At 41.2% G+C, this 17195-nt stretch overlaps 1 protein-coding gene and 1 long non-coding RNA gene across 2 annotated transcripts in view; one reads left to right on the plus strand and one right to left on the minus strand.

Moving 5' to 3' along the window:
- The window catches only part of LOC140117462 (uncharacterized), a 216306-nt gene that overhangs the window by 71677 nt on the left and 127434 nt on the right, over window positions 1–17195 (plus strand). The window lies entirely within an intron of this gene.
- The window catches only part of GUCY1A2 (guanylate cyclase 1 soluble subunit alpha 2), a 117237-nt gene continuing 108373 nt past the window's right edge, over window positions 8332–17195 (minus strand). The window contains exon 8 of the mRNA XM_072134224.1: window positions 8332–15906. Within this exon, the coding sequence (XP_071990325.1) occupies window positions 15699–15906 (208 nt within the window). The 3' untranslated portion in view covers window positions 8332–15698. The remainder of the gene's footprint in view (window positions 15907–17195) is intronic.

The following is a 17195-nucleotide window of genomic DNA, read 5'->3' on the forward strand; positions in this document are numbered from 1 at the left end:
CATTAAAAATGTAATTGCAGGTTTAGACAATTTGTGATGTACTGTATAATTATCAAAGACAAATTATCCCGGCAATATGAAATATGCAAGAGCAATTCTTTCATCAAATTTCTTTTTAGGAAAAAAAAAAAGTATTACTAAAGATCAGCGAGTCACACGGCGTCCTCAGATACGTGCGGGGTAATGTGCGCTGTTCTGAATTTTACACAAAATCCCACAATTATCCGGAAACAATTTCGGATTATCCCACAATTTCTGTTTGATAATATCATAATTGCTAGTTTTTCCCCTAGTTACAAAGAGGTCTTGTAGGTGTCTCAAGTAGTTACCAGGAACATAACTAAGGGAAGCCTAAAAGGGTTGTAAAGTCAAGATCTCAACTAAAATTCATCATTCATAGGAGCCGCAAGCCTAAAGTCATCACATTTCCCTGTATATTTGACTACTTGAGCCCAGCGGTCGTATGCTTAAAGGGTTGTAAATTGGATGGGTGACAGATAGTGTTAAACTAAGAAAGAACTTACCTTTACTTACCTCTGGTCATACCTACGGGCCAGCACGGCGCTTCTCAGAGGCTCAGCAGGGAAGAGCGCGCCCAGTCCGGTTCAAGTTCAGCAGAACAAACATTGTAATTTAGAGGAGCTCTACTTGTAGGTGAAGTTAGATAAAGGATTGCACTCATGGTAAGACAGGTCTCCCTGTCTGAAAATGACAGGAGGAGCCGCGCTAACTGCCCTAAATCTCCAGCCCCCAAACAGCCCCTGCCTGCTTGCCCTTGCATTTCCTAGGTGACACAGGACAACCACAACGAGGGTCCCTTCCTACACCAAAGTGCAGACACAAAACACGATAAACAAAAACAATAAGGGTGGTAAACAATCTGGCTCACAACTGAGATAGCATATAAGGTACAAAATCACACACACAGAAGGATAGTCAAGAACGAGAGCCAAATATTGGAAACTAGAAGCACAGTTGTACAGCAAGTGAAGTGCAAACAAGAGAGCTAGCAAGAAAATCTTTAACCAACAAAGAGGACAGCACAGACTTTATCAGAATATGATGTGCTCAAGGTGAGAGATGCAGATCTCTGAGAGTGTGAACATGCTAACCCTTGCTGGTTCAGAGCAGTTCAAGTATGCAGAGAGCTGGGCAAGGTGGTTTCAATGAGCAGTCCAGCCACTAGAGCACTGCGGACTGAGATGAACCAGATGAGATTCAGCGTCTGCTAAGCCTGATAGAATGAGCTGTGGAAGACCCTGACACAGATGTAACACAATCCTTTTAAGTTCCTGGATTTAACTGGTTCCTGACCCTAGGGGCAATCCTCTAATAATTCCAGAGCTGGAGCAGACCTTCATGATGGAATGGGGAAAGTGTTGAGGGGGAGAGGGTGACAGTGTAACAGCCAGTGAAGCCAGAGCATAGAGGGCTCTGGTAATGTCCCTAAAGCACTTCTAGATCATTAGGATAATTTTAAAAGTTGTTGTATCTATGAGTTAGTGCCTCTAGTTTATCATGCTTGATTTTGATGTTAGATTTTCTATAAAGGGTGAATACAGATGGGGTCACCTAGATGACACATATGCTGTGGAGAAGGTGCGTTCATGTAAGATGCTTTGGGTTACACTGTCATTGGATGCTGTTGTAGAACATTTTAGATGATTGTCTGAGGGATTGCTACTTTGGTTCAGTTGGAGTTTTCTACATAATTTTCAGCAAACAAACAAAAAAAAGATTTGGCTGCAGAGAGAATTCCCAGAGTCAAGGAAGAGTTAGTATTAATTCTGTGGCTCAGTGATCCGGAGCGGAGACCATGATGTGTATTTATATAGACTCGAAAAACAATGTGGATGAAAATGCCAGTAGGAAGCAATGGGCTTTCCGGGCACAACGCGAGTACTCGCTGTACTAAGCCTCATTTCACTGTGATATAACTGCTGGGCACATTATTTAATACAAAAATTATTTGTTAAAAAATCACTAAAAAATCATTTTGCTACGTATAATGAAGCTGCTGTTTGTGTGTTACTAAAGAATTGCCAGAATTTCTTCTTTGTCTATGACTAAATTCATGCAAGTTAAGCCCATTCTCCACTAGCAAGTTTGTTTCGATAAACTCGAAATTCGGTAAATTGATTGGCTTGGAAAAAGCGCCACTGAGCATGAAACAGCCCTATTGCCAAGGCTTGCTTCTCCCTGCATGTGATTTTATGCTTCTCCACCTGAATAAAGGACATTACACTTTTCTAACAAGTGGGTGAGTGCCGTTACTCTCTTCTACGTGTTTGCTATTTCTAAGATCTGACTGGAAAAATTTAGTAAGATCTCAAATTTTTTACCTGAAGTTTTTTTCTTAAAGGAAACCTACCACTTGAAGTGGCAGGTTTCAGATGGAAATACCGAGCACCAGCTCAGGGTGAGCTGGTGCCGGAGCTTATTTTTGTTAGTGTTTTAAACCGCGGTATCGTGGTTTAAAACACTTTTTAAACTTTATAGACAGCGAAGGGAGGTACGCGCTCGGCGCTTACCATGCGCGCGACCGTGCGCACGGCTACATAGGAAGTGAAGGAGAGCCGCGCACATGGTAAGCGCCGAGCGCGTACCTCCCTGCGCCGCGATACCGCGGTTTAAAACACTAACAAAAATAAGCTCCGGCACCAGCTCAGCCTGAGCTGGTGCCTGGTATTTCCATCAGAAACCTGCCACTTCAAGTGGTAGGTTTCCTTTAAATATGCAATATGATAAAATTTTGGTTCACCAAATTTCTGGCAGAAGAACTTTGGTGTAAATTATAATTTTTTTTTTTTTTCTGAGGCACTGAAAAAATTCTCAAACTTCTCCTGTGATGGAGTTAGTTCGAGAACTTTACTTTCTCCAAAAGATTGAAAGCCCATCACTTTGCTCCCGTGAGAAACATGCCAGAGATCCCAAGAAATTAAGATTACAGGCAGGAATTTGTATGTAAGTCGGAATTGTATATTTTATAATTGTAATTCCAGACAAATTTTTTTTGGTCTCTGTGACAATTGGATTTTAAAAAATGTTGGATTGTCTTAAGGATTTACCAGGATTTACCATAAATCTTCATTGCAAAAACCAGTGATAACTGTTATAGCTGTTTATTGTAGCCTCAGGCTGAAGTACAGTAATTACCAACATCCAATATTTCAGGCTCAACTCGAGGTTAGTGATGGTTGGAGGTTGTTTTAACCTAGTCCCATTCTCTTTCTTTCCTCTCCATCCATTTCCTCTCTTCCCCTGTTACCTCACCTGTTTCTTGCGCATGTCCTAATGTTAGCTTATTGCAGCCACTTCTTATGATATCTGCTCATTTTCTGGCTATATGTATGCAACACCCTCACCGATGCAAGGCAGAGGAGTGGTTGCGAATACGTCCCACCATGTAGCTTGCAGCCTGTGAAGGGTCTAATCAACCCCACAGCAGGTCACTACACAACAAATACCTCACATAGATGGGCATTGCAGTGGTAGATCCTGCCTGGTAAGGCAGGAGTTAATTCTTTGATGTGATGTAAGATGTGTCATCCAATCACATGTGTTATCCTAATGTCTGTGAGCTGAGAGGTAATTGGAGGAGTAGCCACCACCTGACCAGTGGGAGTAACAAAACCACTGGACAGTCAGACCCAGGAGTCTGAAGAAGAGAGGAGTTAGCTGAGCAGTAGCTCAGAAGCAGACTGGAGTTAATCCAGTAGAGACTCAGAGGAGTCTGTGCAGTTAGCACACCAGACCAAGAGCAGGTGAGCCAGCTCCCTGTCTGAAGAGTGGAGCTAATAGCTAGTAGTGAGAAAAGGGGTATCATCCTACCTTTAAGGGTGATACCTGAAACACTCCAGGACAAGCTGAAGCATCCTACTAGGACACAGCTACCTCCCAGCCTGCCCTTTGCATCCAGGCTGATGATCTACATCCTGTGGCTCCCTCCAACTGCATCTCAGCAATCCACCATTCTGTTAAGGCACGTTGCTGCGGTTCCTGTCGGTTCCAATTAAGAACTGTAAGTTGTTTTTTGTTCAACGTCTGCCTCCGTCTGGTCCCTGCTACTACGGCTGTCACCATCACGGGCACCCTGTCCACCACACAGAGACTCATACTCTAGACACCAAATGGTTGCCCCAGGGAGAACCGCTATAGCAGCCTCTCCCTCATCATTTCTTGCCAACACCACCCTGCTGGAGACCGGCCAGGCTGTAGGACAGCCCTCCGGTTCCCCATACCAAGCACCGTGACACTAGCATGCCTAGGCCGCAACCGCCAGCCACTCAGGTACTGCTGGCCCCGGCTGACTCCAGGCCCCGAGAAAAGGCTAGGCCCCGGTGGGGGATGTTGCATGTCTATCAGTACAATTTAATAAAAATATTATGCTAATGAGCCAGATGGACTCTTGGGGTTGTTACCAGAGCCCCTCAATGCTTTAACTTCACAGGCTTACCCTCCCCTGCTCCCTCTGCAGGAAGTACTCCTGAACAGTGTGACAGTCTGTGAAGCTACAACATGGAAGAGCCATGGTAACACCTACGGAGCCCTTCTGGCTGTAGCATAATTTAAAAGTTGATTTTTAGAAGGAAGAAGGATAACAAATATAAGATGATTGCCACAGTCATGCTGCCTGGATCTATGAGTAAGTGTCCTTGGTTAATCATGATGGATTTTGATGTAGGTTTCTGTTAATAAAAATTTATTAACCCCCATACAGCTATATATGCCCTATTTGAGCATGCCCAGTTACAGTGACAGTGGCCCACTTCAAACGGCAATATCTCCTGAACCCTGGCATATAGAAACGTAATTCTGGTGTCTCCCCTTTAATATGATGAATGGATTGTGTATGGTTGCTTCACAGACGGACCCTTAAAGTTGTACTAAAAATTGTGAACTTTATGTACAGTTTTCTATTTCCGATTGTAACTTTTAGAGTGGATATCTCCGGTTCTGTGTAGCATCCAGACACAGTTGATATATCAATAAATGGGAGACACTGCTGTTTAATATGACAGCAGAATTGTGTTTCTAGGTGCCAGGGATCAGGAAATATAGGTGCTGGAGAGTTTCACTTTGCAGAAGTACATGCACCCTCTGAATATATAGCTGACCCTGGGAAAGGATGATGGAATAATGCTGTACATATATGTAACATATTTTGGTAAAAGTTACTACTCATTAAAAAGCAGTTTAATTGGAAAAATTACAAAAACATCTTATTTTTTTTCACATTTGTAGTCAATTATCTCTTTTCCAGAGATATCGTCATTCAAAGAAGCTCAAAGCAGAACGTCAAAAATTGACCTGGACATGGTAGGACTACAGGCAGTCCCCAGGTTACATAAAAGATTGGGTCCATAGGTTTGTTCTTTGGTTGAATTTGTATGTAAGTCGAAACTGTATATTTTATAATTGTACTGTAGTTTCAGACAAAAAAAAATTTTGACATTGGAGTTTCAACAATTTTTGCTATACTGGGACCAAGGATTATCAATAAAGTTTCAGTACAGACACCTTACAGCTGATCATTGCAGTGTGGGACTATAGTAACATCCAGAGAGCTTCATCAGAGGTCACAGTGGGAAGAGGGGTCCGTCTGTAACTAGGGGTCGTCTGTAAGTCAGGTGTCCTTAAGTAGGGGACCGCCTGTATATATGCAACGTAACAGCCCAATGTGAACAGATCCTTAGAGGAGCCTCTCCTCCTCCATTCGATCAGATAACCCTTCTGTGCCTTAGTAAGGAGGGAACATACTGTTTACAGCACACTTTGATACATGTGGTGTTTTTGGCTCCCTGATTTATTCATAAAAGACGTCACTGTTTCCATGGCGACATTAGCCGGCATCTTTTGTCTTCGATTATAAATTACTTGGAATAAGCCCGAAAGGCTGATACTTCTGTCGAGCAGGTAACGGATCCCAGAATTTTTTTGTACTTCCAAATCTGCTTCGCCAAAACACTGAAAATATCAGGCAGAAATATGTATCGCTTTCCAGATTTATTTTTTATACTTCTGCTTCTGTCATTTTATTTTCGTCCCTCGATGGATTCATTAACCTCCTATTTCGGGAATGCAGCAGGAAGGAGGCTAAAAATAGCTGCAGAAAATTGATATTTAATTGACCGCTGTCTGAAAATCAGCATGAACCGCGGTAAACTAGCTGCAAGCATTGATCTAGTAATGATTATAGCCAATGTTATAGGCTGCCAATATGGGCTACCGGGATAACGCAATGGGAGGCTCAGGGTCAACCGGTAAGGTCGTCCACTGGTGGGGTAGACTGGCAGCGTCTTGTATAATCAGCGGGGTTCTCCGCTGATCGCTTACTAATACCATTAGCTAGAGTGCTTGATTGTGATGTTTATATTGGATCGCTGAATTCATGGGGTTTCTAGATTGCGGCATGCTGGGAACTTTCATCATTTTATTTGCATAAGATATAGCAATCATTACCGAGTACACTGAAGGACGATAACATATCTGGAAAACTCAATGACACTAGGTGGGTAAACTGTTACAGGGGTAGTATATTCTGAAAGGTAACCTACCATCAAAAATCTACCTTTTAGGGTAGATCTAATGGTAGGTTTCTAGGAACGTTCTAAACCCTAATCTATCTTTATCTAATCCTGTAATACTTTCTAAGCTATGCTACACTTTATCTACCTAATATGCTACTGAGGAATGGGGTAAAGGCTCCTCCATGCCCCGGTAGCCTCTGTGATCCCTCCTACCATTATCCTACATTATCTGCGCGTGAAAAACGCATTGAAATTGCATTGAAAATGCGCGTGAAAAACTGAGACACTGAACAAACTCTGACGAAAACTGATTGCACTCTGATGCAAAATGTCAGTTTTTCACTGACCAAACCCTGATCGCACCCTGATCAAACTCTGACGTGATCTGCAACGCAAGTGTGGAAGGGGCCTAACTTTATAAAAAATGTTGACATCATTGATAAATTTTCCTGCTTCGTGTTTGCCCCCACTGACACGAAGAGATTTTCACCCAGAAGATGGCCTCCTCTTGGAACCCAAAGGATTGGCTGCTTTATTTCATATTTTCTGTAATGTGTGTGTGGGGGGCAGGATATTAGGTAACTTACCAATGTACATGTATTAAAGGTTCTGCACCAACTTTCTTCAAATATAAAGTGACCAGACTTTCCTGTCCTACATGTCCAGGACCAAACTTCCAGGACCTTAATCTTGTATTCATGAATACTATCATAAGGTCCTGGCAGGGGGATTGCTCATGGATCTAATATCATTCCCCCCTCCCACCACTGACATAAAGTGGCCAACCTCTTTAAGGCATATTTAATAAAATGTCTCATAGATTAGAACTGAAGGCTCCTTATGTCAAAGGTGGTAGGTCAGAAACTCACCGTGTGTTAGACAAGGCATCAATAGCAATCATTCTCATTACAGTCTTAAATATATTTCTCCATATGAATGGTGTTTCACCATTCAGTTTCCTTGGCAGTGTCCAGTGGCAACATATATTCTTCCTTAAAACATATATTGGTGGTTAGACAAGTCTCGGTGATCTATGTACTCTACTTGCTTTTGCTGAGAGTCTGGCCTTTTGCTTTACCTTTAGACTATTTTATTGCCCTACCATTTGGTACCCTACAGCCATGTGACCTTCCTGTTTATTGTCTCTTGTTAGTTTGTCTTACTGTTCTGTGCATGTACCCAGGGTAGGGAGCAGCACCCAGTTGTCACTTGCAGTTTAGTGGAGGTCCGGAAATTAGGCAGGAGTTTGTGGGAACTGTAGGGCTTGCACTTCTTCCCTGCCTTGACAACACTACTCTGAGCCTGTAAAAGAACATTGCTATTGAGGCTTTTAGGTTAAGAAAATCACACAATGATTTTGTGGCTCACTGTGTTTCTGACGGTAACTGGAGCCCTTTAGGGGTTTTCTAGTCTTTAAATGTTGGTGACCTATTATATAGATTGGTGGGGGGCTGACACCCAGCTACCCACAAATCAGCTGTTTTGAGCAACTTGACAAAGAATGGTACAGGAAGCAGACAGCGCCATTCTCTGTGCGGTGTCCAGGTAAGGTTACTACAGATCGGCTCCTATTCATTTGAATGATAACTAAGCTGCAGTGATACAGGTTGGCCACTGTACAGATAATGGAGCTGTCTGCTTACTGTTCTGTTCTAAGTTTATTAGCTTTTGAGAGCTGCTGATATGTGGGGGTGCTGGGTGTCATATCTATCCATCCATTTAGTGCTGGGTGCTGGTTGTCGGATCTTTTCATCCGTTTTGTCTAATTATCGCAACAATTAGCAAAATAAGTTACGAACCATATATCTTTAGCTTTTATTATGTAAGCAAATGGTTACATTCATAGATATTTTAGTGCATGTTAGGAAAGACAAGACTTTATAATTTTAGACCAAAATCAGTAGTCAACATGGGAAATTTTGGTCACCTCTTGGCAATTAGTATCGTCATTATTATTATTATTATTATTTTTTTTTTTTTCTTGTGAGAAAATGAACAAATGACATAATTCTGAATAAAATGCGAGTTAAAACTCGAACGTCGTCTAAGAAAAATCGTACATTATATCAATCATACATCTTTTACTGCCTTAAAGTGCCTATTCAGATGGTGCCGTATATACAGTCATGGGATAGTAAGAGGTCGGGACTCATGGAACATACATAGACCCTAAAAATCAAACCATAGCGTTACATAATAAATTGGATTAATTAACAAATCATAACATTTAGAGATTATTTCCAAGTAGCCAGCTCTTAGGACAATATCATACCATGCAATTGTCGTATTTCTTGTTAAACATATATTTGTATAGAGAGATATATATATATATATTATGTATATAAATAGAAAATATATAAGACGGACCATGTACACAACATACACAAAGTTATTTAAAGGGATGAAGAAACATGATCTGTCATTGTGGAGGAGGATCACTATACATTATGCTGTATAAAAAGTAGAGTAGATATGATTGGCGCAATCATCTTTTTAGACTTTGGCTGTGGCCCCTTTAAGGAACTTGCTGTTGCCGATTTTAGGAGAGTTTGATTTTTGCACCGATGGAAGCACAGATGAAGCAGAGGGGAGTTTGTCATTTGGTTCAACTTATTATTTGTTGCATTATCTGAAATTAGGCATAAACTAATCTCAGAGGGGCTTCAACTAAAAATGTGGCAATTTGGAGGGTGGGGGTGGGGTATCTGTTTTATGTTGACTGTTGTAAACTGAAAAAATGTTTAATAAAAAAGAGTGGATTAAAAAAAAAAAAATGTGGCAATTATTATTTGCTCTGTGATCCCGGTGGCTAAAAGAGGCGTGGTTTCCCTTATCCCATCCTGGAAAACTTTGCATATTTTCCCAGAATCCCCCTAGTGGAGCAGCCATGGCTATAAGAATCCACACGCCAACACGGTGGTCTCTGTAAGGAGAACTTTTAATTCCCGAACCCGGTGGCTATACACCTACAAAAAACTATACACTATAAACAGATGCTTTAATGATACAGAGCTCCAAATTTCCACATACACCAATTAAATGGACTTTATTGCATCCTATCCTTTATCCAGCGGGGTCAAATTGCTTATGGGAAGTCAGTTAGAATCGCTATCAATCATGACATGTGTACTGCTCCATTGAAAACTTTGAGACTCACTGTATAAAATTCTCTCTGCCTCCTGCCACCACTAGAGGGAGCTTATGAGCTTACTGCATACAGTATTACTATTGATTGCAATTTATCAAAAGAGTATCAAGTAGAGTCCTAAGCTCCCCCTAGTGGCAGCTGCAGGGGACCAATATAACTTTAACGAAATGGCAATGGACAACTGAATGCAATATGTTAGATTGATGACAAACTAACCTCTGCTACATGTGCATCACCAGTTACTAGTATTTAAGTGCCTTGGTCACGTGATTTGTTCATGATAGAATAGTATAGTATATTATGTGGTATATAGTACCTGCAGCTTATATATAAGAGGTCACATACAGAAAACTCACAAGTGACATTATTGTCTATATTGTACACGTCCATGTGGTGTGAACGATGCTCTATAATCTTATCATATACTCTACATTCCAACATTTTAGACAGGGAAGTGGTTCAGATAATTTGTAAATGAAGACGCTTGTGTATGAACAGGCTCTTAGACACATATATATGTTTATATATATATATGACAGGCAGCATAAAAGATGGAACGTAGAAGAAAAAAACATTAACGCTGAGATGAAATATTGTGGTAACATAAACTCTCACTGGATAAAGGAAATGGCAAAATGGGTTAAAAACTTAGATTCTCATAAAAAGTAACTTTTTGGGTTTTTAGGATCAAATCTTAAAGGGGTTGTGCCATAAATGACATGTTTCCCCTATCCACATAATGATAACTGGGGTCAAACCAGAGAGACCCCCAGGGTTCAGGATAACTATGTTCTGTGTTAGGAGCATGACCCAGACTTCAATGGTGGTTAGGGGGGCATATTTTGTTAGTAAGAGATTTTATTTACATTTCTTATTACTATCATGTCTTAAGATCCCCATATATATCACTTACGAATCTTGTCCATATTCACTTACACTATCTATCTATCTATCTATCTATCTATCTATCTATCTATCTATCCATCTCATATCCATCACCTATCTGTTTCTCTCTCTCTCAAGTCTGTCATGTAGAAACCATAATTGATAACCCAAAAAAAACATCATTGTGAACCCATCATTACCAACTTTGCTAACCCAAGTGATCATTTTCAATACAGATATACAGTTCAAATGGGACCCAATCTTCTAAAATGATGATATTTCCGATATAAATGGAGTTTTTTTTTTAACAGAGTTTCAAATTCACTGTAGGTGCCATAAAGTCATGGAATAATATTCTGTCTGCTTGCAGCCACCACTAGAGGGAGCCGAGTGCATACTGTTCTATTGGTTCAGTAACTGTAAAACTGTATGCAGTAAGATTCTAGACTCCCTATAGTTGTGGGGACAGGCAGACAGAATTTTATTGTTTCACTTTATATTGAATCGGGGATTAGGTGCTAATTTTTAGAAGCAAACTGAGTTCCAACCACTATAAAGGTACAGTTACAAATTATTCAGAAAAATACAATGGGCAGTAAATATTGCAGCCAGGGTCGGCTCTAGGTTTCAGTAGACCTCTGGGCGACAGAGCCTCAGTAGGCCCCTGTGTGGGATCCTCTGTTTTCTAGGGCCTATGGACTGATACAGATTGGTTTTCTCTTCTGGCTTCAGGGATATGTCACTGATGCCTTACTGACCCATTCTTTTCAATGGGCTTTGTCAGACTTCAGTTTTTTTTCCCACTGATCCAATGTTGTCAGTGAACACAAATAGAACATGTTCTAAACTGACCACTGATCAGTGAAAAAAGTGTGAAAAAGCCCATTGAAAATACTAGTTCAGTAAGGTATCAGTGATAACTCACCGAAGCCAGGAAGAGAAAACCAATCTGTATGTGTCCATAAGCCAAAATGGGTTCAGTGAAAAATCATTGATATGAAAAAAACCCCAAGGTGAGTCCACGCTAAGGCTACATTCACACAAACCTATGGGGGGCGTATATACGTCCTTAATCATTAAGTGTCATTGATGACAGCAGCAGGAGAGCAGTGAGCAGATTTTGTGGAAGACAGCGACCAGTGAGGAAAATGCTACGTACTGTATGAAATGTGTAGTCTTATAATGTGGAAGGTGAGATCATGTCATGTAACTAATCAGCAGGGGCGTAACTACAGAGGTAGCAGCAATAGCAGACGCTATGGGGCCCACAGTGTCAGAAGCCCCCGTCATTCAACCTGACAATAAAGAATAAAGGATATGCACCATTTTATCTATGCTGTATGTTTGTATATGGCACTGTATGTGTGTATATGTGATGTGTATGTGTGTGAGAGTGTATAAGTGTGTGTATGAGCTGTATGTTTATGTATATAGGTATATAAATGTGTGTGTTTATATGTGAGTGTAATATGAAAAGGGGGGCCCCATTCAGAAGTCTGCTATGGGGCCCTGTCTATCCTTGTTACACCCCTGCTAATCAGATTATATAAATTATGATGGCAGCATGAGATGATTGTTCTGACTTTGTGGGAGAAAGTGACCTGTTCACACACGCAAAGAATATATTTGACAAGGAAAAAATGGAAAGTAGAAATCAAATGATTTTTTTTTTGAGGACCTTGGAAAAAAATTACAATATCCACTTTGTTTAGAAGTATCTTTCCGAGTACAATATAAATCCATATTAGTTGCCACTTTGACTACCAACAGTTTTATGAAAAGATGTCCCCTAGACGTCATCTAAAATTGTAAAAACGCTTCTTTATATGTTTATATACATCGATGGGCTTATGAAAGGTTAAATATTTCATTAGAAATGGTCAGAAAAAATGTCACCTGTTTATTGTAGAACAGCATTTAGAAAGTACATTCAGATGCTATGGTGGTCAGTTATCTCCTCAGCGTCTATATATACTCATGTGGGGGCGCATACTGACGCGGACAGGAGGAAAATATACAGCGTGTTACACGTGCTCCGCCAAATCTGCCTTACGTATAGAAAAAGAAACCGAGCCCACATTGAAAACATCACCTGGTCATGAAGGGTCATGATGGCTCCACATTGCACAAAACTATATTCTATATTGTTTTTGAAGACATTTTTTGCTACTAGTACAGATGTAGCAGAGGTCATCTTGTCAGTATAGCAGAGTGTAATCTGTAATTTAATGCACTTTGTCACTATGGGGCACATTTACTTACCTGGTCCTGTTGCGATCCCCGAGGTCCGTTGTCCGACGAGGATGAAGATCGTCGCGATTCACTAAGATTGTGCGCCGGATATCCTGCATGTGTAGCTTCCCCACTCAGGTACACCTTCTTCTTTCCGGTGTATGTAAGTGCATTGTCTAGCGACACAATTTGAAATTTTAAATCCCGCGCTTAGTCCGAATCAGTTGGGTTGTCCGATGGCCACGCCCCCCAATTTGTGTTGCATGAAAGATTGCGCCAAAATCCGATCACGTGTGCCAAAAACCCCTGTTAAATGCGGCACAAATCGGAAATAGTTAGGAAACCCAACGGAAATGCGGTGTGCGGACCCTTAGTAACTGTGCCCCTATATCTTGAATTTCCATACGATTGCAAGTAAAATTTTTGTAAAACAACAAAGTAAATTTTTACACCATGGCTTTTAATTTCTCCTCTTTTGCCACCGTGTATCTCGTTTCTTTTGTTTTCCTGTTCAGAGTCAAGAATCGCTAGTTGTTTTTATTACTGGCCCAAGGTAGTGCTACTTATTCTTATTTTGGTCCTCAGCTCAAGTCCACTGAGATATCTCCCATCACCATTGGCCTCTGTTGCTATACAGACGCATTGGGGCACATTTACTAAGGGCTTTGCGCCAATTTTCTGATTGGCTTTGCACGTTCTTTTAGGTGTCAACGGCTTGCACAGGTATTTAATAAGTGTCCGGGGCACTATTGTGTCACACGTGTCCCTTTTGTTGCGCAGCTGCATTGGACTCCATGCGACACAAATTAGGGGGTGTTCCGGCGCTCAGTCGGACCGTGTGCTGGATTAATCAAGCAAAGTCTGGCATACGCCCAATGTTAAAGGTGCACCCCAAAAAACGTTGGTGAACTGTGTGGGGCAAATGCAGGGAAGCGCAATTATTTTGGTGCACGTTCTTAATGAATCTGGCTCACCAAGCTTTATACACGGGCAAAGCACCTTTAATGCAGTTTCCAACATTCTTAGTAGATGTGCCCAATTGTGTGGACAGCACACATGCACAACTACCTAAGGGCTCATGCACATGACCATGTTTTCAGGATGTGTGCTAGCCATTTTTCTACAGCTTTTCTACACCCTTATTCACTTCTAAGGGCTCGTGCACAAAGATATGGATTCCACGGTCCACCGTCCAAGAAGAAAAAGACAGAGAATGTCCTATCCTATCCATTTTTGCATCCCATGCAGTCTTTTTCAATTGTTGGAGCTTACCTGTCGATGCAAACACCGCATCCTGTATAAAATCACATGTCTTGTGCATGTAGGATAATACACACCCTAGCTACATGCGGTAGTTGGTGTGCACTGTCAACGTGATGTCTCTATAGAGCCTCATTATGCCAACAAAGGCCGATGGTGATAAGGGGTGCATCCCCGTCATCACTACGGTAAATATTTTTCACCACTTTGGGCCAGTAATGAAAATATTGAAATCCAGGACAACCCCTTTAATTGATCTCACTCTAGTCCCCCTGTGACCAAAACAGGGGAAGGGTAGTATTACCTGGTGGCCACGATTAGCTCTTCAGATGCTCCTTAATGAAAGAGGTTGTTTCAGAGCAAATGGGGTAGGTTTTTTTTTTTTAACAAGATGGCGCCTTTATACTTACCAACTTTCCCAAATATTTTAGGACAAACCCATATTTTCAGAGACATTGGGGAAGATTTATCAAGTGTCTGAAAGTCAGAACATTTCCAGTTGCCCATGGCAACCAATCACAGCTCCCCTTTAAAATATTCATGAGCACTGATAAAATGAAAGCTGAGCTGTGATTGGTTGCCATGGGCAACTGGAAATGTTCTGACTTTCAGACACTTGATAAATCTGCCCCATTGTCAGCAAATTTCCTGTCCAATAAAGACATGTGTCTTATGAAACCCTGTAATTTGAGCGCATTTCAGACGCAAGAGGGGGAAGCTACTCCAGACTAAACGCAAGCCAAGTCGGAACAAATTTCACATATTTTGCACCAAAATAATACAGAAAACGTGGAGTTTGTTCCCAATACCATTCGTTAAGGTGTAAAATGTATATACGATTGGGAGTTGCTCCTCCCTATTGCATTCAAAACCCATTTCAAATGGGAACCTGGCCTAAGGGGTTCTTCTTGCAACTCCTCCTCTATAATAGGTCATTATTTGGTGGTTTACTCCAGTGAGTAACTTCATAACCAGTGGACCTTATTTTCACTACTATGGCAGTATAATGGACAATGTGCAACATAAAAAAGAGCTATGACCCCATTAAATTCAGCAGATTTTCAGATTAATTCAAAGTCAGACATTGATTTGGCACATTCCCATGACAAATTCTGCTTTGCTACATTAGAATATTGGCCATGATTCCATGGTTCCAAATGGAACTATATGACTACAGGTCACTTAACAATTAACAATTGTACATCACCGTGGAGATTGGCTATGATGTTGGGTACGTAGCTGCCATTCACATTGTGAATGTTGAAAGTGTCTAGAAGCAGATGGCTGGTCAGGGGTACAAACACTGTAACAAATAAACCTAAAATATCACTTGAAGTATATGAATAGAGTGAAAATTTTGTTGACTCCTAGATAGAGTATTTTGGGGTGAGATGGTTTATTGTTCAAGTGGAAACACCAGGGAAGGAGTTTGGGGGTTCTTTCCTCCGTGCTGGGCTCCGGACACCCGTGACTCACCACCAAAATAAGTAATTATTGCCTGGCTTGATGTAGAGTTCTCACTGTTGTGTTCTTTGCAGTTAATGGCACAGTAGATTCTCTACACTCCTGTCGTGACCCATTTAAGGGCTTGTGCTTTTTTATTTTTTTTCTTTATTTTTCTAGTCTTTGATCTGCAGAAGGTTTCATACACTCGTTTCCCTAAGATACATAGTGCCAATGTTGTATGAGACCTTTCTCATTCGGACAGTTGTTAAGGGATGCTTTGGCTGGTTTGGACCTTTATCCATCTCCAAGAAGTAACAGATCCCAGGGATTTCCTTTGGAAAGTTATCTGGAAGCTCCTCACGTGATCGGGGAATGAATTGAAAAGATTCTTCCCCCTTTATAAGCCTGTGTGGAAAAGAGAACATGAGTTAATAAACCAAATATATCATCTTCCAGAGCCTCCAGAGAAGATGCATCAAATTCTCACATACCATACTAAACTACAATTCCCATGATCTCCAATCCTAAACACAAATGCGTCCTGCAGAGTGAAGATATGCTATTTCATCGTCTTTGTTAAACCTCATCCATCCAACCATATTATGACCTAATGATAAAGCTATAAAAATAGAGGGGTGTCTTTTTATGATTACGCTCACATCGATGTGTACCATCTTATAAGTACAGTGTACAAGCAAATTGGGAGATTAGGGGAAGAGAAAAAGTATGCAAAAAGTATGTACTATTGTATTATAAGACATAATATACTCACATAGTATTTCCCTTTCTCTCTTTCCCTGTTAGCCAACTTTATTTGTTCATATGACCCAATGATGCAGCAATAACACCAAAGAAATGAATATATGCATCTAATAGAAAACTTTTCTAACATGGCAGCTTAGATAGTTTAGCATTATTGTAGATAAGGTTGAAAAAGCCACATTTAGTCCAACCTATAAGAGTAAACAAATGTTTTGTTCCCATAACGTGGTATTTTTGTTCTCAAGAAAAGCATTCAGGCCTCTTCTAAACATGTACAAAGTATCAGCCATTACAACCTCCTGTAGCAGAGAGGCTCCATAGGTATAGAACCTCTTCTCCTCTAGGTGTAGAGGATGCCCCTGTGTATGGTGATGGTAGAACCTCCTCTCCTCTAGGTGTAGAGGATGTCCCCTGTCTATGGTGATGGTAGAACCACCTCTCCTCTGGTATAGAGCATGTCTCCTGTCTATGTTGATGGTAGAACCGCCTCTCCTCCAGATGTAGAGGATGCCCCCTGTCTATGGTGATGGTAGAACGGCCTCTCCTCTAGGTGTAGAGGATGCCCCCTGTCTATGGTAATGGTAGAACGGCCTCTCCTCTAGGTGTAGAGGATGCCTCCTGTCTATGGTGATGGTAGAACTGCCTCTCCTCTAGGTGTAGAGGATGCCCCCTGTCTATGGTGATGGTAGAACCGCCTCTCCTCTAGGTGTAGAGGATGCCCCCTGTCTATGGTGATGGTAGAACCACCTCTCCTCTAGGTATAGAGCATGTCTCCTGTCTATGGTGATGGTAGAACCGCCTCTCCTCTAGGTGTAGAGGATGCCCCCTGTCTATGGTGATGGTAGAACTGCCTCTCCTCTAGGTGTAGAGGATGCCCCCTGTCTATGGTGATGGTAGAACCACCTCTCCTCTAGGTGTAGACAATACTTCTT

The sequence above is a fragment of the Engystomops pustulosus genome, chromosome 2, assembly GCF_040894005.1.
Source record: "Engystomops pustulosus chromosome 2, aEngPut4.maternal, whole genome shotgun sequence".
NCBI classification, from domain to species: Eukaryota; Metazoa; Chordata; class Amphibia; order Anura; family Leptodactylidae; genus Engystomops; species Engystomops pustulosus.